This window comes from Pseudonaja textilis, chromosome 17 (assembly GCF_049901715.1).
Source record: "Pseudonaja textilis isolate UNSWEBS1 chromosome 17, rPseTex1.2, whole genome shotgun sequence".
NCBI classification, from domain to species: domain Eukaryota; kingdom Metazoa; phylum Chordata; class Lepidosauria; order Squamata; family Elapidae; genus Pseudonaja; species Pseudonaja textilis.
The window spans coordinates 7769980-7792802 of record NC_142006.1 but is presented as its reverse complement, the minus strand read 5'-3'; the positions used below and the strand labels follow the sequence as shown (position 1 = coordinate 7792802).

The 22823-nt window shown below is 41.9% G+C and overlaps 1 protein-coding gene across 3 annotated transcripts in view; it reads left to right on the top strand.

Annotated features, from left to right (window-relative positions):
• MVB12B (multivesicular body subunit 12B) overlaps positions 1-22823 on the top strand; it is a 46055-nt gene that overhangs the window by 8767 nt on the left and 14465 nt on the right. For all 3 annotated transcript variants that reach the window (XM_026712441.2, XM_026712442.2, XM_087914633.1), the window contains exons 3-7: positions 3540-3647; positions 5470-5566; positions 6278-6407; positions 6964-7086; positions 11416-11513. In XM_026712441.2, the coding sequence (XP_026568226.1) occupies positions 3540-3647; positions 5470-5566; positions 6278-6407; positions 6964-7086; positions 11416-11513 (556 nt within the window). The remainder of the gene's footprint in view (positions 1-3539; positions 3648-5469; positions 5567-6277; positions 6408-6963; positions 7087-11415; positions 11514-22823) is intronic.

Here is a 22823-nt window from a genome sequence, read left to right as displayed (position 1 = left end):
CGCTTTTGGCATTCAGCAGGGAGAGAGGCAGAAAATGTTCTTGGAGGATAACATTCGAACATGTGCAGGCTGGTGGCTCAGTTTTTGGCGGTTTTCCAGGCCAGGGATGGGAAGCAAGTTTTGGGATCATAAGGAGAGACACCTGTGTTTTTTGAGGTCTCAAGATTATGCTGAAGACTGTTGCTTTCGGGGCCCAATTTTTGATGTTCCTGTTGTGGCCCTCCAGCAGCCAGACTCGGGCTGTGAGGAGGCTGGGGAGGAACATGGGCCAGTCCTGGAGTCTGGGGAAGAGATAGGGCCAGGGCTGTCTGACAGTTATCAACTGCCATCGGAGTCAGAGATCAGTGGGGAAGAAGAACTGCTGGAGCCTGTTCCCAGTGTGCGCATGCACAGAGCTGCCAGATGAAGGGAACAGTTAAAGAACAAGGGTCGACTTGGGAGTAAAGGCTCAAGTGGACGGTGAATGGCCCCTCCCATAGGGAATAAAGAGGAGCGAAAGGGGAGTGGGGCTTTGCAGGAGACAATTAGACAATTCAGTTCATTAGAGTGAAGATCTGTTCCTGACTTCTTGACAAGTAATTGCTGCTACAGCATGGCGTTTGGAAGATATCAGCCTGGCAACTCTCCAAGCCCGATAAAGGTCTGTAGTTGTGCAGTCTCATGAAAGACTGTTTGCCGGGACTTTGCTGGAGAGGAATTCCCTTTAACCTAAATTAAAAAAAGGATTTTATTGGGGAGTCGGCTTCGTGCTGTTGGGAAAGCCTAGGTCAGAACAGTTCCTAGAAAAACAAGCTGGGAATATCAGTGGAAACAGACAGACAGAGGATGGATAGATGGATGGATATCTAGGATAGATATAGCAACTGTTCAAAGTTACGGCGGCACTGAAAAAAAAGTGCTTCACGATTGTTTTTCACACTTATGACCATTGTAGCACCCCTATATCACATGATCAAAATTCAGAGCCTTGGCAACCTACTCATATTTATGACGGTTGCACTGTCCTGGGGTTATGTGATTACTTGTTGCCACCAGATTCACTTAACAACCATGTGACTAATTTAATAACCTGCAGTGAGCCACTTAACAACGGTGGTGAGAAAAGCCATAAAATTGGGGCAAAATTCCCCGAACAAATGTTTTGTTTAGCACCCAGAAATTTCAGGCTCAATTGTGGGTCATAAGTCAAGGACTATCCGTCTGCTAGAAAGAGGGAAAAACACCAAATCTGGTACAAAAAGTGTGAATATTCCCATCCATATCTCCCACCTCCCCGCCCTTTTTTCCTTTCTTAATCTGTTAGGGAAGAGATGCCTTCATTTTCAAAACTCTTCTCTTAGTAATCTTGATATAAAGGGATCTTTTCTTCCAAACTTAAAAATGCTGCATTCTGTAATGGAAAAAAAAAAGGCCAAAAGAAAAAAGATACTGTATATGAAGGACTTATTTGACTCTTGGAAAGCCAGGCTCAGTTCTTGCTCTGTTGCAAGTTTCGACTATTTTCCACTGTTTTTGTGGTTAGTGCTTTCTTCTCCTAGTAGATTCCCTCATGCTTGAATTTCCCAGCCTTTGGGTCTGGCACACTCTCTTTTTTCTTCTTCTGGCATCTCCCCAAAAGCTTCTCCCCACCCCCCCCACCCCCCCAAAGATTGAAATAAAATCGCATTGTCGACATTCCACCACCGTACACATTTTGTGGCAAACGTTTTGTTGTCAGAATGCTCGAGGCAGGCAGGAAATTACCCCGAGATGAAACCAGCTCTTTGAAGTTTCTTCTTTTAAACCTTCCCCCACCTCCTTTTTTAAAAAAATAAAATAAAATAATGGAATGCTGGGTTTATTGGCTTGCTGTTATAAACAACGGTTGGGGAAAAAAAAACAATTGCATGCCAAGGTTCTTAAATCTGGCTTAAGCACAGCCCAGCATTTAATAACCCAGAATTTCATCTTTTTCAGGGTTTTTTTTTACTTATCTCTACATGGGAGAAACATCATAAAGCGAAGTAAAATTTACTAGCAAGAAAAGATGGATGGATGGATAGATAGATTAGAGAAATAGATGAGGAGATTAGAGATAGGTAGGTAGGTAGATATAGATATTAGAGAAATAGATAAGGAGATTAGAGATGGATGGATGGGTAGATAGATACATTAGAGAAATAGATAAGGAGATGATGGATGGATGGATGGATGGATAGATGATAAATAGGGAGGATAGGGAGAAAAGGGAGAGGGAGGGAGGGAAAGAAAGAAAAAAGGAAATTAAACATCAACTCCTAAGAGATGTGGACACCACAACTAGGAATTGTTATGAGCAGGTAAGGACAGAGGATCCAGAAGTTATATCCTGTCCTTCTTTCAAATTTCTCAAAGAGAAATCTTAACAGCTTTTTGTACATGGCCTAATTTCTTATGTCAGGAACAATTTTCTTCTGCTAAGGTTGAGATTGTCCTGTGTCTAGCCAAGCCCTGATTGGGTTAGCTATTGTTCATTCAAGATGCTGTTGGAGACCCAGGTTGGATGAACCTGTGAACTCAAGGTTTAGGGTTAGGTGTGTCACTCAAGCCCAGAATGTGTATAAGGGAAAGGGAGAGACAAACAAGGAATGGCACATAAAACTTCTTGAAGAAAATAAGATTTATTTAGCACTTCCTGATAGCATGTCCCAGTAATTAGAATGGGCTCAGAGCCCAAAAAAATCTGCCTATCGTTCCAACAACAGCATTCCTTTCTTGGAATAAAAATACAGACGGAAATAAACATGTCCCTTGCTTTTTCAACATTGTTGTGCACTGTGGAAGTTTGGAGTTGGCCCTCATTGTGGTTGAAGCAAATTGCAAACTGGATTTGAAGAGGTGTTGGTAATCTTCTTGCACAGGGTTGTCCCCTTTCCAAGAATTGTGTTTAAAAACAACAAAGCTTTGCAGGTATTTGCTGTGAATTCACATGTTGCTTGATGGTCTTCTTGGATTGTGGGTCAGTTTGTGTTATTTTTCAGTTTGTGTTTAACCGCCAAGTCTTCCTCATCTCTAAAAGAAGTTTAGGATCTCTACTTTGGATTACGGTACTATTGATTTCTTTGCAACATTTGTAGAGGCTGGTTTGACTCAACTCCTCAAGTCAATGAGAAGGGGTGGAGAAGAATGGTTTATCTCTGGAAAGCTTGGATAGTTTTTTCGGCTTTCTGAAAAAGGGAACGTTGGTAGGACTAGACAATCCTCAGAGAAAATACCCTTCATGGAAACCACTCCAGAAATGGTCCCATCTCTTGGTATGACCATCACAACAGCTCTGCCAACAGTGTATTTGCCTCTGTAGTGTCCTGTGGTTGTTTTAAACGTGGTTTATTAAATGCATCACAAGTTGTGGTGTCCTTGGTGCTCTCTGAGCTTGATGGGTTTCACATTTCATTACCCAACTAGGTAACAACACAGTGCCTGAAGATGTGACCTACCACTGAATACCCAGCACTGATGATATTCCCTAGTTATAGACACAACTAACCTGGCCCTTCCCTTTCTCTTTCCCACCCCCCCAGGTCGCACAAACAGCAGATGGCTTAGATGCTGACCTTTGGAAAGATGGCTTGTTCAAATCCAAGGTCACACGATATTTGTGTTTCACGCGGACTTTCTCCAAAGAGAATGTAAGTGGCTTGCTTTTTTTTGGGCCCAGACATTTTCTTAAAAGTCCAAACTTGGAGCAAGAGATCTGTTGCCTGATACTCTAAAGAAAATAAAAAAGGAATATAAGAAAGGAAGAGAGGGGAGAAACATTCGTGCATGTTTTGGTTCATTTTCCTTGCCTGATATCCTGGATCTGTCGCCTGACTCGCCAAAGCAGGCAGATAGGTACACTAATCAGTGTGGTGTAACACTGAAGGGGTTGAAGTAGGATCAATGAGAACATATTTGGACCCCCTCCGCAGTGGTGAAGGGCCCAGCCCAGCTGCTGGTTGGAATTGTGGTTGTGAGAAGGTTGAAGGGGAGGGTGTTTTGGGCATTAACTATTGGTAATAGCTGGTTCCTAAGGAGCCAGTTTGGATTAGGGGTTAAGGCCCTGGATTAGAAGCTGGGAGAATGTGGGTTTGGTCTGGAAGCCAGGAGATCACAAATTCGAATTCGAAATCAGGAGACACTACATTTGGATTTGGAGACCATGAGAAGCAGGAGACCCTGGATTTGAAGCCAGGAGACCATGAACTCTACTCTTGCTGTAGGCACCAAAGCCAGTCGCCTGGTTTTCGGCTAGTCCCTGTCTCTCAGCCCAAGAGCCAGAGTCAAATAATGGCGAAGGTTTTCCCTTTTCAGCCCATGGAAATTCCCTGGGGGAGGTTCTCCGTCAGCCCCAGGAAGCCCTTCCAAAAGCCCTTGCCAAGTAAAACTGTACGGTCTTGTCTGTGAGTTGCCAGAAGTTGAGTCTGATTCAAAAGCAGAGACACATACGACATCGCTGGTTCCTAGTCAGGTTTTGTTCCCCATTATTCACATTCTCTTTGGTCTCCCAAGCCAAGATTCTTTGGGGAGAAGAAAACGCATCTTGATGTTGCAGGGTGCAAAATCCGTTTTCTCTCCTTCCATTCAGCCCCGAGCAAAAGATGTTTCCAGAAAGGCTTATGCAGACACAGGACGATGGGCCTCTACTTGTCTGGTTGTCAAAACAAGGGAGATCCCAGATACGGTTTCTGATGGAAACGTTATGAAACGTGAGCATGGCAGCTTTGCTGTGGAACATGGTTTCTTCTTCCAGTCAATGAATAAGGAACGACGTTGGCTTGGTTTCCAAGCAGGGTTCCTTGTTCCAACTTGGCATGGAAGAAACTTCTTTTTCCCCGCATCTTACTCTGCTTTCTGGACTTCTTGGGCCAAGCTTAAAGAAAAAAGAAGCTGATTACAAAATGGATATATGTCTTTTCTGCCCAGATAAGGATCTTCTCTGTCTGTGTAATATTTTTTTATGGCTGTGTTATATAAAACTGAAGCTGTGTAATTTTGGGAAGAGAGCCTCTGGAAAGATGCGGTTTCCAAATGCTCCTTCTGGTAGTATGTCATCAGCACACACACACACCCCAAAATAAGGGAATTATAAGGCAATGTCACAGTCTGATTTATGCTGGTCTATAACTATAATACAGATTTGATTGATCGATTGATTGAATGTTTATGATCTTTCCAACCTCTTTGCCAATGCTCAAATAATTGTCTTTATCCAAGATTTAAATCTTCCAAAGCCATGCCTCTTGATCCAGCACCCTAACTTGAGCTGAAGCTCAGATGGGCAGGAATTGTGTGTGAGAAAGCCTGGATGCATGGATTGTGTTTGTACAGTGACCTTATTGACTGGGTGAATGGAGTCATCAGATTAACGATCTTGTGGGAATGTAATTTATGTTCATTGGGGTGGTTTAGCTTTTTGCTGAGTTCTCCACTATTTGCCAGTCACGGAGTGTCCTGCCTTTCTTCTAACAGAGTCACTTAGGTAATGTCTTGGTTGACATGAAACTCATAGACGTAAAAGATACGTTGCCCGTGGGCTTCATCCCAATTCAAGAAACTATGGATACACGTAAGTAGAATTAGTAGCCTTCGTTGTGCTCAGATACTCTCTAGGTTCAACTAGGGAGAGGATTCTCTGACATACCAGCTTATGCATTGAGTTGAATTCTATCCACATCCCTATTGTTGGGTTGTAGTTGAAGGTCAACCCATCAAAATCCAGACTAGACAGGAGAAAAGGAGGGAGGGAGTTAAAGACTGAGGTTCAGTGGGGAAAGAAAGCTAAAAAATCCTGAACTACAGAAACATCTTGGTCAACCTTCTGCCATCAGGACTGGTGCCTTCTGAGAAGTTCCGGATGAAGTTCCCCTCACACATAGTAAGGCACCACCATAACTGGAACCAATATGAGCTTCATCCAATGTAGTTGGATGTCCGAGTGTTACAATCCTGCCCTCTCCTCCGTAAGAGAGCATTTTTCTTTAGGATTGACACCGTACACAAAGTCCACAATTGGCACTTCCCTTCGGTAGAAGTTTCACCAAGTTTTAAAGGTCCAGATATTCGTGTCTCTGCATGATTTAGGGTTAGAAGTTCTCTACAACTTGACCAGAAAGTTTGGAGGTGGAAATGCAGAAATGGGGTGGGAAGGAGAAACTGGGATAGTTGAGAGTAATCATTGTTAGTTTTCTCTTTCTTTGTGTGTCTGTGTTTCTCCCCTCTAAGCCTTCAACGACTTGTAAAGAGAAGAGATTCTTTAAACTCACCCTGTCTTTTTCAGAAGAAACTGCTTTTCGGAAAAAGAGGTTGTGCATTAAATTTATCCCCCGGGATTCCACGGAAGCCGCCATTTGTGATATCCGGATCCTGGGCCGAGGCAAACAAACCCTTCCACAGTATACATACATAGGGTATGGAGGTCTTTTTGTTTTTCTCTGACATTAGCACCTTTCCTTGGCTTTTTTCAGCTGAGGTTTCCCTTCCAGTAGGACCTCTAGCTCATTTCTAAAGGGTCTTCGTTGTGTCTTCTACCAACTGAATAAAGCATACAATGAATAATTAAGGGCACTAGGTATGTCTAGTATAATAAAAAGAAGGACTATGGGTGTCATAATAGCAGTTTTCCAATATTTGAAGGGCTGCCACAAAGAAGAGAAGATCAACCAACTCTCCAAAGCATCAGAGGGCAGGAAGTAACAGGTAGAAATTTATCAAGGAGAGATCCAACCTAGAATTATGGAGAAATTACCTGACACTGAGAACAATTAATCAGTGGAACAGAATTTGTGGGTGCTCCATCACTGGAGGTTTCCAAGAAGAGACGGGACAACTCTTTATCTGGAATGGTTTGGGCCTTCTGCTTGAGCAAGGGGTTGGACTAGAAGATCTCTAAGGTTCCTTCGAACCCTATTATGTTATATTTTATGTTGAATGGGTCTTGCATCGCTTTCTCTCTCTGCTGAAAAGGGAATTGAACAACATGGGGATCTGGTATCGGATGGGGAAGGTTCCTCGAAACCATGAATCATCTCAGCCTACCACACCTTCTCCACAAACACCAGCCACGACACCAGCTGCCAACCTTCCCAGGTGAGATGTGGGCAGTTCACTCTGCCTTGCCAAGGACGGTTTCCAGGTGAACCTAAGTCATCAGTCTTTTCAAGCAAAAAAGACTGGGAAAGAGGGCTTTTGAAGCGTAATTCCTTGAGAAGGACACCTGCTTGGCTGCTAAATAGGGGCCACTTTGAAGAGTCCAGATTAAACTCCTCAGTTCAAAAACACCCAGTTACAAGATCCCTTCACAACATCTTACGCTCCTGTTCTACGTCCAACCTATTTATTGCCCATCTGTGCCTGTATTTGTGTTCCTTTCTCAGCTGTAGTAACAACTATGACATTATAAATATTTTTTGAATGGGCAGTATTAATCAATGACAGTCATGCTGGGAACTGGAAAAGGGGTGATACTTTGTCCCACCTAACATAAATTTTGGGGTCCCATTACTGTAACAAAACTCCCCTTTCCCTTTCTTCTTAATCTTCTCCTTTTTCTCTGCCTCCTCCTCCTCTTCTCATTTCTTCGTATATTTCTTTTCCTTCTCCTCCCCTTCTCTTTTCTCCACTTCTCCACCATTCCTTCTCCACCATTCCTTCTCCCTCTCTCTTTCTCTTTCTCCTTCTCCTCCTTCCCTTCTCTTTTCTCCTCTTCTCCACCATTCCTTTTCCTTCTCTCTTTCTCCCCCTCCCCCTCCTCCTCCTCCCCCTCCCCCTTCTCTTTTCTCCTCCACCATTCCTTCTCCCTCTCTCTTTCTCCTCCTCTGCCCTTCTCTCCTCTCCTCCACCATTCCTTCTCCCTCTCTTTTTCTCTTCCTCTTCCCCTTGTCTTTTCTCCTCTCCTCCACTATTCCTTCTCCCTCTCTCTTTCTGCTTCTCTTCCTCCTCCGCCCTTCTCTTTTCTCCTCTCCTCCACCATTCCTTCTCCCTCTCTTTTTCCTGCTCTTCTTCCTCCTCCCCTTCTCCTCCAACCCACCCCCCACTACCCCCGCCTTCCTCCTCCAACTCTTAAGCAGGATAGTTGACGGTGAACGATTTATCGGTAGGAAAAGAGAATAAGTTGACATTGGTATTCCGCTCACACCAAATTGTAGGCGAGCAACGGAATCCAAAAATCGGGCAGCTTCCATTTTGTCTGGAAGTAACCAGAAAACCGGGCGAGATCGTTTCTTCTTTGTCGTCCCTTAACCCTGGTCTCCAAGGCTGTTTCCCCCCCCCACACACACACACACAATTTACGGAGAGGAGAACACCCACCCTCTTGCACAGACCCACACAAAAAACCCCACACAAATATAAACACACGCACACACAGAGAGAGACATTATTTCTCTTCTTCCTCTTTAATAAACCCTTTTTCCTGTGCTGTCATTTGAACACTGATGGCAGGGGGGGCAAAGGGGACGGATGCGTTGCTCAAGGAGAATTAATTGGCATTTGCTCATATTAATGAGCTGCCCCTCCCTGTGCTCTCCCCCCTCCTCCCCCCCCCCCCCCCCAAGATTCTCTCCCAAGTCCTAGTAATTAATTGTTAATATCTTTTCAGGGCGAACTTCGTCTACTCGCTCGAGTAGGGCAGGAGGGAATAGCCGGATACCGACATGCCACACATTGCAAGTGGCAGCGGGGTGTGTGTGTGTGTGCGTGCGTGCGTGCGTGCAGTCCTCCACTGTGCTTTTGCCCCCTGCTCCGCTCTCCCCCCCCCTTCAGGCAGCAGCGTGTAGCGGGCGGAGTCGTCATGCATCGCCGGCGCATTCGGCAACGGTGTCAAAACACAACTTCAATTAATTCCCTCTAATTATGGCTCCAGAGAGACTGGCTTTTTTTATTGTTCCTCGTTAAAAGGCATTGCCTTTTCCCTTTTTATTTTATTTTTAAAATATCTGCCTTTTTTTCTCTTAATCTCTCCTTCAAATCTGACCCTCCTCTCCACACCGCCAAAAAAATCTTTGAGTGCCCCAAAGGCAGCAAGAAATCCAGAAAGCTCTTAAGAAGAAAGGAAGGGAAGTTGAGGCCGGATTTGGTGCATGATATGTCCCCCTCACCCCCCACCAAAAAAAGGGTGTGTGTGTCAAAAATACAGTTAGTTCTTCGACTTATGGCCGGTTCAAATTTCTGACGGACCTCCCTGAGGGACTTCGGACCAACTGCCACCGCCCCTCCCCCCACAGGTCACAGGACTGCATGTTGGATGCTCGTTAGCTCTTAGTTGGCAGCATCCCAGGCTCACCTGGCCACATATTTACCTCAGGGGTGAAATATTTTTGTGGTAAACCTGCGTGGGTTTTTTTTTTGGGTAAAACAGGCCCGTAGTGAACAATTGGTTCACTGAACAATCGACACACACAAAAAAAATATGAGGCATAAAATTAGGTTGGTCATAGACTTTGGTGCTATTATTTTCTGGAGTTCATTGGCTATGTGTGTTTATCTCTCTATATTACTCTCTCCCTTCTATCTATCTGTATCCATTTGTCATCCATGTTTACCTACCTACCTTACCTACTTAAATACCTACTTACCTACCTACCTATCTAAATAGAAATATTTATTTTTTATTTAGAAATAAAAATAAATAGTAATAAAAAGCAGAATAAAAATAGAAGTAATAAATACATTTCTCTATTCTTCTATCCATCTGTATCCATCCATCTATTTTTCTATTTTTCTATCTTCCTATCTATCTGTCTATCTATCTATCTATCTATCTAGAAATAGAAATAAAAGGCAGAATAAAAATAGAATCATAGTGATAAATAAGTTTCTCCATTCTGTCCATCTGTATCCATTTGTCATCCATGTTTATCTTTTAATATCTTTTAATATTACAAAAAGCTGTGGGGGGGAATCAAAAGAATTTTGCTTGGTAGTTAAATCAGGCTAAGGATTCTTTTTCAGATTTAACAGACATTTCTGTCTGACTAGTCTGTTAAATCAAGCTCTTGCTGTGTTAACATTGAGCCTCATCCACGCAAGATTTCAGTTACCCCAGCTTGGACCTTAGCGCATGTAGAGTTGAGCAGGATTCAACACTTTGAGCTCTGAAATGATGCAATTCTGGGCTTTACTTGTCTTTGCCTGTTTTATTCCCCCACTTAAATGCAAAACAATTTTTGGGGGGATAAACATTTCTCCAGAATGGCCTTGCTAACCTTTCCCCACTGAATTAAGCCTCCCAAACTCTCTCTTTTATATCAATAGGGCTGCTGGAAACGATGATTAATTATATTCCAAATTCTAGCAGCCTCCGTTCATCTCGGCTCCATTATTGTTTCCCAATTGTTCTTCCCTCTTGCTCACCATTTCTTTCTCTCTTCCGTCTTCTCCACTTTTGTTCGGAGGGCTGTTATTTATTTATTAAAAAAAAAAAAAACCGTGCGTGTGTGAATATGAATTTCAAAATTGAAAGTAGTAATTGATTTGCCATATGCTGCCAAGCTGTTGGCGTTTAACAGTGTGCGTTCAAGGAACTTGGGGGTTGTATTAATCTTTTGCTTCCCAATAAATTAGGTTGTTTGGGGTTTCTGAGTGGCACATTTATGTACATGTACAAGAGAGAGAGAGAGAGAGGGAGGAAGTTCCCTGTTTATAGTTTAAAATGATTATAAAATGTGGATTTGGGGAAAAAAAAATACGCCAGCAGGAAACATAGTTGTGGTTTTGGCTGGCAGCAATAATGAGTTTAGGATCCATATCTGGCTGATGCTTGTATTGGTATAAAGTCAATTCATGCCAGCGATTAGGGCAGATTTAAGATTGTTTGTTTGTATCTCGCCTTTATTATTTTTACAAATAAAGTGATAAACATATCCGACACACCTTCCTCCTCTTATTTTCCCCACAACAATAACTCTGTGTAGTAGAAGAACTGGCTCAAAGTCACCCAGCTGGCTTTCATGCCTAAGATGGGACTAGAATTCACTGTCACCCAGCCAGCTTTCATATCTGACAGGACTAGAACTCACAGTCTCCTGGTGATTAGCCCCAAATCGCCCACCTAGCTTTCTTTGTCTAAGGCAGGACTAGAACTCACAGCCTCCTGCTTTCTAGTCTGGTGCCAACCACTAGGCCAAACTGGTTCTATTATGGTCAAGTCAAGTCCTCTCCTACTTAAGCTGGATAACCCAACTTTGCCACTGTTTTTTCCATTCACTAGTGTCCAGTTCTCGGGTGTTGCCTGGACTAATCCTTGCCGTTTTCTTGGCAAGATCTGGGTTTGCCCTTGCCTCTTTCCTAGGGCAGAAAGAGAGTGACTGGCCATCCAGCTAGGCAAGACGAAACCAATCTCCATGAGTATCCCTGCCTCCCTAACTTGGGTTGTTGTTCTTGGAAGTAGAAATATGTTCTTTGGTCTCTTCTCTTTAGACATATATCGTTGACGCTTCCTGCCAGTTTCCGAGGGAAAGGGCACGGCACTCGTCCAGATTTTGAGTACCAGCACTCTAATTTATATGCCATTTCAGGTAAGAGACAAATCTCCTTGCTTTATAAGAGCTTTTAGCTCTACGTAGCTCCCTCACTTTGGGCCAAGAAGAACTCACAGACCTTTACAACCATAGCTACATGTGCTAAAATTACATGATGTTGCTTTAGGCAGGTAGCCCTGAACTTACAACCGCAAGCTTTCCGTTGCTAAGCAAGACTGCCGCTCAGTGAATTTTGGGCCACTTCACGACCTGACGACGACCGTTGTGAAGCGAATCACTTCGATTGTTCAGTCACTAACATGATTCGTTAAAGTGAACCTGGCTTCTCCGTGGACTTTGCTTGTCAGAAGGTCACAAAGGGGGAAATACTGCAACTGTCATAAAGACATGCCAGTTGCCAAGCCTCTGAATTTGGACCACCTGACCATGGAGATTGCTGCAACCGTCGTAAGGGTGGGAAACGGGCATAAGTCACTTTTTTCAGTGCCGTTGCAACTTTGAACGGTTATTAGAATAGAAATAGAAATAGCAGAGTTGGAAGGGGCCTTGGAGGTCTTCTAGTCCAACCCCTTGCTCAAGCAGGAGACACTGTATCCTTCCAGACAAATGGATGTCCAATCTCTTTTTGAAAACCACCAGTGATGGAGCACCCACAATTTCTGTTCCACTGATTAATTAATTGTTCTCCCTGTCAGGAAGCTTAATTCCAGCTTGCTTCTCCCCTTGGTTAGTTTCCACCAATTGTTCCTCGTCCTGCCTTCTTGGTGCTTTGTATAATAGCTTGACTTCCTCTTCTTTGGGGCAGCCCCTGAGATATTGGAAGACTGCTATCATGTCTCCCCTAGTTCTGACCAGACATACCCAGTTCCAGAAAGAAGTCCTTCATCCACACCTTTCATGGCTTCTTCTGAAGGGTGGTGTTGAGTCAGAACTACAAGGGCAACCAGAGAGAAGTCCAAGAAGGAGAGAGACAGGGCAGGAATGATTTTTACCCAAGGACCCAAGCAGGGGGTTGGACTAGAAGACCTCCAAGGTCCCATACCGACTCTTATTCTGATAACATCCCTAAAGCACAGAAGGAGGACAGGCTGCTGCAACGGAGGAGGAGGAGGAGATGATTTCTAATAACGGAAGTCAGAAGGAGGAATAAGTCACTTTAAGGAGGCATAAATTGTTGACGGTGGCGCATAAACAGCCATCGTTCTCCGCCGTCTGTCCCTGCCAATAACAGGGGGACAGTGCCAACATAAAGAAGAATCTCATCAGGGACAGGGAAGGGGACAAAGCTTGTATTTCGGATCCTTGTGTAAAAGGTTAGTGGCTAACAGGTGGCGAGGTTTTCCCACCGTATAAAGCCATGTGCAGGCTGTCAGACTCACACAGCCTGCCTGGTTTCATGTGATGGATGGCCTGTTTTCTTGATTAAACCTTCCGTCACTTAAGGAACAATAAGCTGCAGCACCGAGGTGTCGAGATGTGTGTGTGTGTGTGCAGTGCGTGCGTCTGTGTGTTTCTGCTTTCCATTTTTGCAGACGGTGGGCGCAGCGCGCAGCATGTATTATTAAAATGAACCTGGCGTCAATGGCATCTTTATTTCCTTCGCAAGAGAAACGGCCCTTAAATTTTGCCCTCGTAACAGGATGGGACAGAACCGGCCCCTTCATCAGGGTAATTGGTAGATTAATCAACTTAAACTTGAGTTGATTAATTCAAAATTTTATATATATATATATTCCTCAAGGTTTTTTTTTTTTTAATCATCTCTGGTCTTTGAGGTTTTCCATGATTTTGTCAAGGTATGATAAAATGCAAGTACAAATATATTTTTTTCTCCCTTTCAAGGATAAATAGCTTTTTTTTCCCTCTCGCCCATATTATATGCCATCTTGTCCTTGTGTTAGTGTCTTAATCAGACACATCTGGAGATTTTGGAAACATGGAGAATTTAAATTTTACGAATTAATTGTTGCTTCCGCCTTTGTGATTGTTTTTTTAATTGCTGTTTTTTGGGGGGCGGGGGCTTCCTTGTGAGCTTTCTAGAATGGTTCGATATAAGATAGGCAGCCATAACAAATAAAGTCATATGGTGAATTAATTGAAATGTTTCCCATTGCGCAGCAGTTTTACTGGATTATAATATGGCATGACCCCAGATCCCTCCAATTATCCCTTCATATCAGTTCTTTCATTGTTGCCCCACTTCAAGACTTAGAATTCCCATCGATGGCTCTCTGTTAGTTAGAGAATTCTTCTATCTTCTAAAATAGTAATTTTTGGTGGAAAGAGTGTCGTTGTGTGCTTCCAGCCCTACTGGGTTAGGTTTGATTAAGTGAGAGTAATGTAGACTTAGCCACAAATACTGGCAAGCATAAGAAGAATAAAGATGGTCGATTTTGGATGAAGAATTGAATTTGTATGATGAAGCAAGTTTCATCCCTTGAAACATGGTCCTAGAGCTGGAATGAACCTAACAGATAACAGATAATCAGAGTTGGAAGAGACCTTATAGGTCATGTAGTCCAACCCCCCCGCACAAGCCTTGGGGGTCTTATAGTCCAACCCCTGTCCAAGGCAGGGTTCCTTCTACCATTTTGGACAAATGGCTGTCTAGTCTTTTCCTAAAAACCTCCAGTGATAGAGCATCCACAGCTTCTGGTGGCAAGGAGTTCCACTGATAAATTATTCCCTCTGCCAGGAAATGTATCCTTAGCTCCAGGTTGGATCTCTCTTTAATGTTTATCTCAAAACTTCACCCCTTCTAGAATCTTAACAGTGTGGTCTAAATATTTGAATTCTGTGGATCTTTCTCCTCATTCAAGAATACTAGAACAATCTTTCTTTCTTTAATATTATTTTAAAATTTTTCTTTTAAAAATCAGAAGTGTTTCAAAGAATGTTCTTCACATTGAAGGTTTAATTTAAAAAATTGGGTGTGCTGGTTGAAAGACAGCAGAATAGTCCCCTTATTTGTGAAGATGATGGAGACAGAATTATGTTCTGTCTGTTCCTCTTTATTGTTAAATATGGGGTGGAGAAAATCACAACACACTTTAATATTCATTTATAAGCATGCTCCATAATCAACAAGATTTGTTGAGAGTTAAATCAATGACTTTCCAGTTTATTTCAATGGGCAAAAATCTAGCTATTGGGTATCTCTTCCCTTTGATATCAGTAGGATGTAGAAACTATCTAAATTTCCTTGGCATACTCTTGTTTGTTTATCAATTCATTGTCTTTCAAATTAAACACGAGTAAAATAATGGGGTTTGTCGTTAAACTGTAACATCTTTAAGCTTACTTTTTCTTGCTGTATTTACTTCAGTGGGCCTTGCATTGTTGCGCTACTAAATCCCAAACCTTACCCTTCCTATAAGAATGTCAGTTTGAGGAGTGCAGGTATTCCATCAAAAGTTTCAGAGTGAATGGATGAGCTTTTTAATACCTTGGCAGCTTTGGGTGTGTGTGTGTGTGTGTGTGTGAAGTTAATAAACAGCGTGTTCCAAGACAATATGTTAATGGCTCCCGGAGGGAGAAAAGTTGGTTTTGCTTCCAAAACCCCAAAAGAGGAGGGGAAAAAATGCTTTGGCGTGAAATGCTTGGGTTGCAAGATGTTTCATCTATCCACAAAAGGCTTTGGTAAGACTTATGGGCAAATCATACGTTACCGGAGCCGAGTTAAACTCTTCTTTGTTTTGTTGCGAGAGGTTTTGGCAGTGCTGTCCCAATCCATCTTTCCTTTTTTTTTTCTTTCTTGGCTCAGTTCTTTCCTTCATTCCTGGCCAGTGCAAATTCCAATGCAATTCAAATTCTAAATTATACCAAGAATCACCAGTGCAGGATCCTCTTAAGAGACACCTAGTTTCCCTGGCTGGTTGGGATCATTTACGAATTAAAAGAAGGGAGCTTAGGTGTAAATGTACTCAGCAATGGAGGAAAATATTACAGAAACTTCTGTCCACCTCTTTTACAAGGCTGACTTCAATATTCAGGTGAGGGAGAATCTGTGTCTTCAGGTTTGTATTTGTAGAAGCCGTTGTAGAGTCTTGCATAATAAAACTGTAGCAGGTGTTGGATTTCATCAGATTAGCAAGCTGTTGCTTGTATCTGATCTATTTCTCTCTGATGTGTTTGGCCAGTCATCAAACTTGATAGTTATGGTATATGGTGACATCCTTAATTTACGTGGGTCATATATTTTGGGTTTCTCAGTGCCAAGATTAGGAGCAGGTAGAAGGCGTGGGGTCTTTGGTGCTCTCTGAGCTTGGTTGTTTTCTTGCAGGTATTTCATCACCCCACTAGGTAGTATCATCAGTGCTACAAGGAAGTGGGGTATATGGAGAGGAGGAGGAGGAGGAGGAAGGCTGTGGGATCCTTGGTGCTGTCTGACTTTGGTGATTTTCTTGCAGAAATTTCACGATCCAGCTAGGTAATATCATCAGGGCTAGAAAGGAGTGAGATTTGCTCTCTGTTTATAGACAGTTCCTTCCAGCACTGACGATGTTACCTAGCAGGTTCATGAAATGTCTGTAAGAAAACCACCAAGTTCAGACAGCAGCAAGGACCCAGAAGGCAATGGATATATTCGTCTTCTCCTGATGGGGAAACTTAAGATGAACCACACACACAAAAAAACCCTTTCAAAACTGTTTGAGGAAACCACAATAATTTACCCCAAATGTCTTCCACATATTTCCAAGGTTGTCTGATTATTTACAAGTGGCTTTCGCTGTCAGGTAACCCCACTCCCTTCTAGCACTGAGGGTGCCCCGTGGAAGAAACCATGTTTGTACTCAGAAGGCGAATTCGGTGCGTTAAATACGGTTGTAGACCTGATTTCCAAGTCGTCCTGGCTCAAATCCTGGTTCAGCACTACCAGACATGGGTCCTTGACTGATGTCCCTCATCTGGACAGTTGTCTGTCCCCAGAGAAGGACTTAAAAAAGGGAATGTACAGAAAGCCAAAGTTTAATGTGTAAGCTGCCTTGCCTATAAAGAGCACGAGACCCCCGTACATTAGCTCAACAAAGAAAGAATCTGTCAGTTTGCTGCGAAAGGAGCTAATTATTGGGGAGATTTCTCTCACTGTTGTCTATTAGACAATGAGCCATGCCAGGCTGAGCTCTTTTGTTCGCTGGTGTGAACTGCTCCTTGTTCTTTTCCCTTCCCTCCTTCTCTTGCTTGGCACCGTCTGATGTTTTATGGCATTAAGGACTTAGCTCTCTGCTGACAGTGCAGCTGTTTTCAGGATTGCGGGCTTCCAGATCACCCGGCTGCAAAATCAGAAGGGATCTGTGAGATCAGGTAGCCTCGCTCTCTTCAGGTCAGGAGCCCCTGATCATGCTGCTTGGAGGTGCTGGGATTTTTAACCATGATTCTTACACAATTAACTAAGAAGGTCACAAACTTAGTGTTTGTGTTCACTCTGTGGGAAATCAGGAGTCAAGGTGGTTCAAAAGAATCTGAACTACTAATGATACACGAATGATTTCCACAAGAATCTGAACTACTAACAGTCAAAGCAAACTGGTGGTAGTCAATGGAATTCAAGATGGGCTGGACTTAGATCACTTGTGAGTGCCAGAGGATTGAAGATTGATGACATGTTTGACCCCTCCCTCAGGCTCAGCGTGGTCATCTCCTATAACTTAGTGAATGTAAATGCTAAACTGTCTTCAGTTCAGGAGCTAGGGACTTCAGCTCCTCTTAATTCTAAGCCTGGAGCTGGTGCAATCCTGATCGGTTTGGTCACATCAGTGTGTTCTCCAAGCCAGGCAATGGGCTAATTCCTTAACCATGTAAAGGATGTTGGTTGAAGACCAGCATGATCCAGGACGAGAGAAGGTTGTTGACAGTACATCTCTTCTTTTGACCTCCTTTGTGAGGTCCTCTCTAGATATCAGCAATGTGGTGATGTCAACCCATGAACCTCAATCTCCTTTAGGATGGCCTCACTCTTACAGGGCTGGTATAAAATGGTCTACTTATGAGAGTTATAATTGTGGCTATCTGTGCATGTTCCATTTTATGTCTTTTAGGTTTTTATCTCTTCTAATTGTATATTTGGATTTTGTAAGCTGGCCAAAGTCCACTGGAGCGGCTGTCCTCCGGAAAAGTTAATGAAACATATAAATTAATAAGTGTTCTCACTGGGGGATTTCAAATTGCCCATTTATGAATGTAAAAAGTGGTGTGCATTTAAAAAAAAATGCGGTAAAACTAGGTGGTGGCTTAAGTGTGCTGTGTGAAGACTTCTGCTAAGGCTCTAAGCTTCCTTGACTGATGTTTGATGAATTCCTGTAATGAATTCCTATAAAGAGGTATCACCTCTTCCTTATGGATTGGACAGGAGATCTTAGTTTGCAATGTTTGGGTGGTGGAGTTAGTTCAACAAACAGTGATGAAATCTCAACCATGTTTGATCTCTTGATGGACTTCCAAGCTATTATGAGGTAATCATATTTCTCTCTTTCATGATGTAAATGGGCAACTCAAGCTTTGAGAGAGTGCGCGACCAGGCCAAACATTAATAATAATAATTTAAAAAAGCAAGGCTCAAATTCCAAGATAGCCCTTGGCACGGAAAACCCAACACCCAGCTGATGTTTTGGGCAATAGCTTTTTCTGACTTTTGAGTCTATAGAAATACGTTGGCATTGATTAATGAGCTCAGGTGCCACTCTGAATGGAGGGGTGGGTAGAATCACTTCCCTTGAAAAGGAGGGATGCCAAAATTCTTCGATTCTCTTTCCATCCCTATTGTGCCATTTCCCCCCCCCCTTCTTCTTCTTGTGTTGGCCTCCCCCACCAAACAGCCATATGCTTCCTGCCACGATATTATGTGGACTTCAATTGCCTCCGTTTTTTTTTTTTAATAAAGCTTTTATCTGCCTTCGATGGGGAAAGACAATTTAATCAACGCTTAGTCATGTCTTTTCATCCCAGAACTATTGTTTTGATTCATTATCCACCCCTCACACACCATTCACTTTTCAAAGATAATTAAATAGTTCATACGGCCCAGTAAACTACCTTTATTAACATGGATAATTTTGGAGCGGGAAGGAATGCTGTTGCTTTAATTTGCTGCAAAATAATTCCCTTTAGCTTTGCTGGGGAATACAGTTTTTGCCGCCTTATGATAAGGTTGTGATGTTTGTTGCTGAATTCCTCTTTTACTACATCCCTGCTGTTTTGTAATCCCACTCTAGCCGTATTTGCACACTTTAGGGTGATTTTATTGAAGGCAAGCTAGATTGTAGGTCTTTATTAGCCTCAGGAAATCTTAGCGTTGGTTAGTAAAGTCTGTTGTCTTCTCCTGGCAGATTCTTCTTAGTCTTAGGAAAAGACTGAGGGGATTTTCATGAGACAAAGCAAAAGAACTAAAGTCTTTATTACCCCAAGAACTCATAGCATTGATTAGCAATCTCTGTTGTCTTCTTCTAGTGGAAATCTTGCTGGTAGTCCAATCTTAGGAGAAGATTGAGAAGGTTCTCATGGAGCCAAGCAAAAGAACTTAGGAGTGAAGAAAGAACTTTATATTCCAGAATTGATGAGTTGTGTTGAACGATTTTCTTCTCCCATGCAAACAAACAACGAAGCATTGTTGGCTTTTTTATTTTTAAGAACTCTTAGGCTCCATACAAAAATATTTAGTACAAAATATGAGAGCTACTTAGATGCCAAGACAATGGATTATATACATTAAAGGAAAATATTTATAGTTCAGGGTTGAAATGAAGGGTCCGTGTTGCTTTCTGAGCTTGGTGGTTTTCTTGCAGATGTTTTATTACCAAATGAGGTAACATCATCAGTGTTACCTAATTTGGTAATGAAACATCTGCAAGAAACCACCCTCCTTCCCTTCCTCCCTCTTCCCCTTCTCCTCCTCTCCACAAATCCCACTCCCTTCTAGCACTGATGATATTACCCAGTTTGATAATGAAACATCTTCAAGAAAACCACCAAGCTCAGAGAGCACCAAGGACTCCTCATTTCAGCTCTGAGCCACAAATATTTTCCTGCAATTATATATTCCATTGTTTGATGCGGCCACTTGACTTGGCATCTAAGTAGCTCTCAGAATGTGCATGTTTTGTACTAAAGATTTTTACATGGAGCCTGAGAGTTCTTTAAAAAAAATCCGCAATTCTTCCTCGTTCGTTTGCATGGGAGAAGGAAATAGTTCAACGCAACTAATCAGTTCTGGAATAAAGTTCTTTCTTCACTCCCCCAATCTGCAATTCCGTGCTTGGTTAATTATCCCCACCGGTGTGAATATCATGTTCCAGATGTAGCAAAATGTCTTATTAAGAATGTAGCTTTGCTTCTGCTCAGCTAGCTGTTTTCTTTCTCTGTTCTTTTATGAATAGGATGCTCCTATGCCAGTTGGATATTTAAACAGTTATTAACAGGATGACAATTAACAGATTGCTGGGAGTGATTTTTTTTTCCAAAGAAAGAAAGAAGAAGGGGGGGGGGGAGTAACATGCCTACAATCTCCTTCAAAATGGAGTACACTTTGTAAAAGTATTGCAACGCCACAATGGCGGTGAATTTTGATTTCCCGGAACTGATATTAGACTCCTTATTAAACTATGTACATCTGCTTTTAATTTAGTCCAAATAATTGGAAAATGCAATGAAGCTTTCCAATTAAAACAGGGGCTTTATGCTGTTTAATAATACCCCCATAATATTATAGCTTATGAAATGACAGGTGAGTTGCGCGGAAGGATGAATAAAACATAAATGCAGCAATAAGGACAGGAAAAACCCGAGACAGTTGCTGGGGATTTTAAATGCTCGATGTAATTTGCATATATTAATCTCTCTCTCTTTTTTTTCTCAGCCTTAATCGTGCATACTTCAGCATCTGAAGTTAAAACAGCGTTGACAGGCGAGAGCACATGTAGTTTTTTTGAGGATTTATGACTTGTATAATTTCTGATCTTTAATAAGCAGATATGACTGATCCTCATAGTTCTATAGAAATCATTTAATTGTTCCAGATGGCATGTACTGATTATGCAAAATTACTTTTCACACAATTCTCTCTTTTCCCCCCTCCTTCCCCTCTCTTTTTTTCCAAGGCTTGTATACGATATGCTTGATAGAGTTCAGAGTAAAATTAAAAACAAGTTTTATAGAGCCTTATCGCACGGTTTTATGGTGTGTTAAAGCACACTGTGTATGCATATACACACCGAGAAGCTGAATTTAATCTTTTCCCTTACGTTGACCAACGTTCGGTGCGGTGTAACGGAGAACTTGTGTCTTCTTCCTTTCCTGTTTTCCTTTTGTGTCCTTCTAGGAAGGTTTTTGTTCCTGGCAGTGTCACTAATGTTGTTGTTTTTTTTAAAGAAAGATAAAGAGGAATCGGGGGGAAAAAACCTGCTGAAAAAATAATAGGGTACCTAATTTGTACGCCGAGTTAAATATGCAGAGGAAACGTTCACACATCTTGGGTTGATACTGCTTGTGGTACAAATGAAAACAAAGCTGCTTGTGATAGTTTTCCCCCTTGTCAAGAAGGATTTTCTTTTAATAACTGGAAAGAGGCGTGAAGTTGTGCTTTAATGCGGCTTTATTTTTTAGCTCAGAAGTTCAGTGCAGTCTTTCTGCTGGCATCCTTTTCAGCTGACTATCTAGAGTTTTCTATAATTGAACAGGCCTTTTTGTAAGAACTTCTGGTTCATGGCCAGACCTGTCCAATATCTTTTTTGATGAAGTAGCTACACCTCCCGGGAAATATTTCTGAATATGCATTCAACTTAGCTTGGAAGGCAATTCTCTCTATGGTGGGCTTCTTTCTTTCTTTCTCTTTCTTTCTTTCAAATGTTTTATTTTATTAAAAAAAAATAAAAATACAAAACTCCAAAAAAAATTCAAAAATAGAAAAAGCAAACAGAAAAGAACACAAAAACAAGCTTGAGATTAAAAAAGTGCTTTGAAAAAGAAAAAAAAACCTAACACTTATACACACGTTATCACCCCTAGTTGAATACTGATTAATATATGACTACAACATTAATTTCTCTCCCCCCCCACTTGCAAAACAAGGCTGAAAGATTTTAAACCACCAAATCCATTTGCACAGTACTAACCTGTCATCTATATCCTAACTATATTAATGACAACATAGTCAACAGGAAGAACAATAATAATAAAGATAAGATTAAAGTTTCAGAACTCTCTGCTAACAAACTGTGAACAACTTGTAGAATTTTTTTCCCCTGGCATCTTATTTATCCCATATCACCTCAAAGGTTAACAGTAATTCTTCTTGGATCAAATATCCATGTTTGTTTCTTAATGTGTCAGTGAAGATTTTTTAAAATGCCTTTGCTTGCTTTGTATTCTTTTTATTTTCTATTCTTCATTTTTTTAAAAATGTTGTTTCTTAGTGCCATTTCTGGTGGGCTGGTTTCATTAATCTGATTGGAGCTGCTGTATTTTTTGAGCTAACAACTGCATTGTTATCACTCGCTTTTCCAAACATTTTGATTATTATTATTTTGCAGAGTCAAGTGGAATGAAAACATTTGACATGGCCCACTATGGAGGACTAGTTAGTGAAATGGAGAGAACTTGTAGCATTTCCTGAGATGGATAAACTGACTTCTCGGATTAGGGAAAGGGCAACATATCTGCATTTATTGGTGATTGGAAATCCCTTATGGATTTGCTTTTGTGAAAAATGAAGCTGTGATTTATGGTTTTGATGATTAGATGGGATAGATTATGGAAAGAAGAGAGTCGTGATGTAACTTCGGAGAGACAGGTTAAAATATAATTGCGCTTATAACTGCTGTGAAGAATATCGGAAGTGACTTCTTTTTTGCTGTTATATCTTCCTGTATATCTTGCTCTTTTTTCTACTTTCTTCTATTTTCTTATTGTACTATAGCTTTCCTCCCTCCCCCCCTCTTTCTTTCTCCTTCCTTCCTTCCTTCCTTCCCTCCTTCCCTCCTTCTTTCTCTCTCCTTTCTTTCTTTCTTTTCTTCCCTCCCTCCTTCCTTCCTTCCCTCCCTTCCTCCAAGCAGGCAGAGTAAAATACCTTTTTCATAAACTTTTGCCTGCTTTCCTTCACGCAACCTATGCCACAAGGATCAGTTAGAGACGTTGCAGCCACATTAGTGCGACTTGTAAAGTCTGAGTAGGGGTCAGCTGTACTGTGCAAATACAACCACTGGCTCCCCGAGCAAAAGCCGGCAGAAAACTTATCCCAGGGTCTCTCAAGAAAGCGAAGGGTGACTCGCCTAGTTTGAATAATCACTGCAGAGCAGAGCAGTTGGGATGACGGCTGCTGGAAACGAAAATTTGTTGCAATGTGGGTCTCCCGAT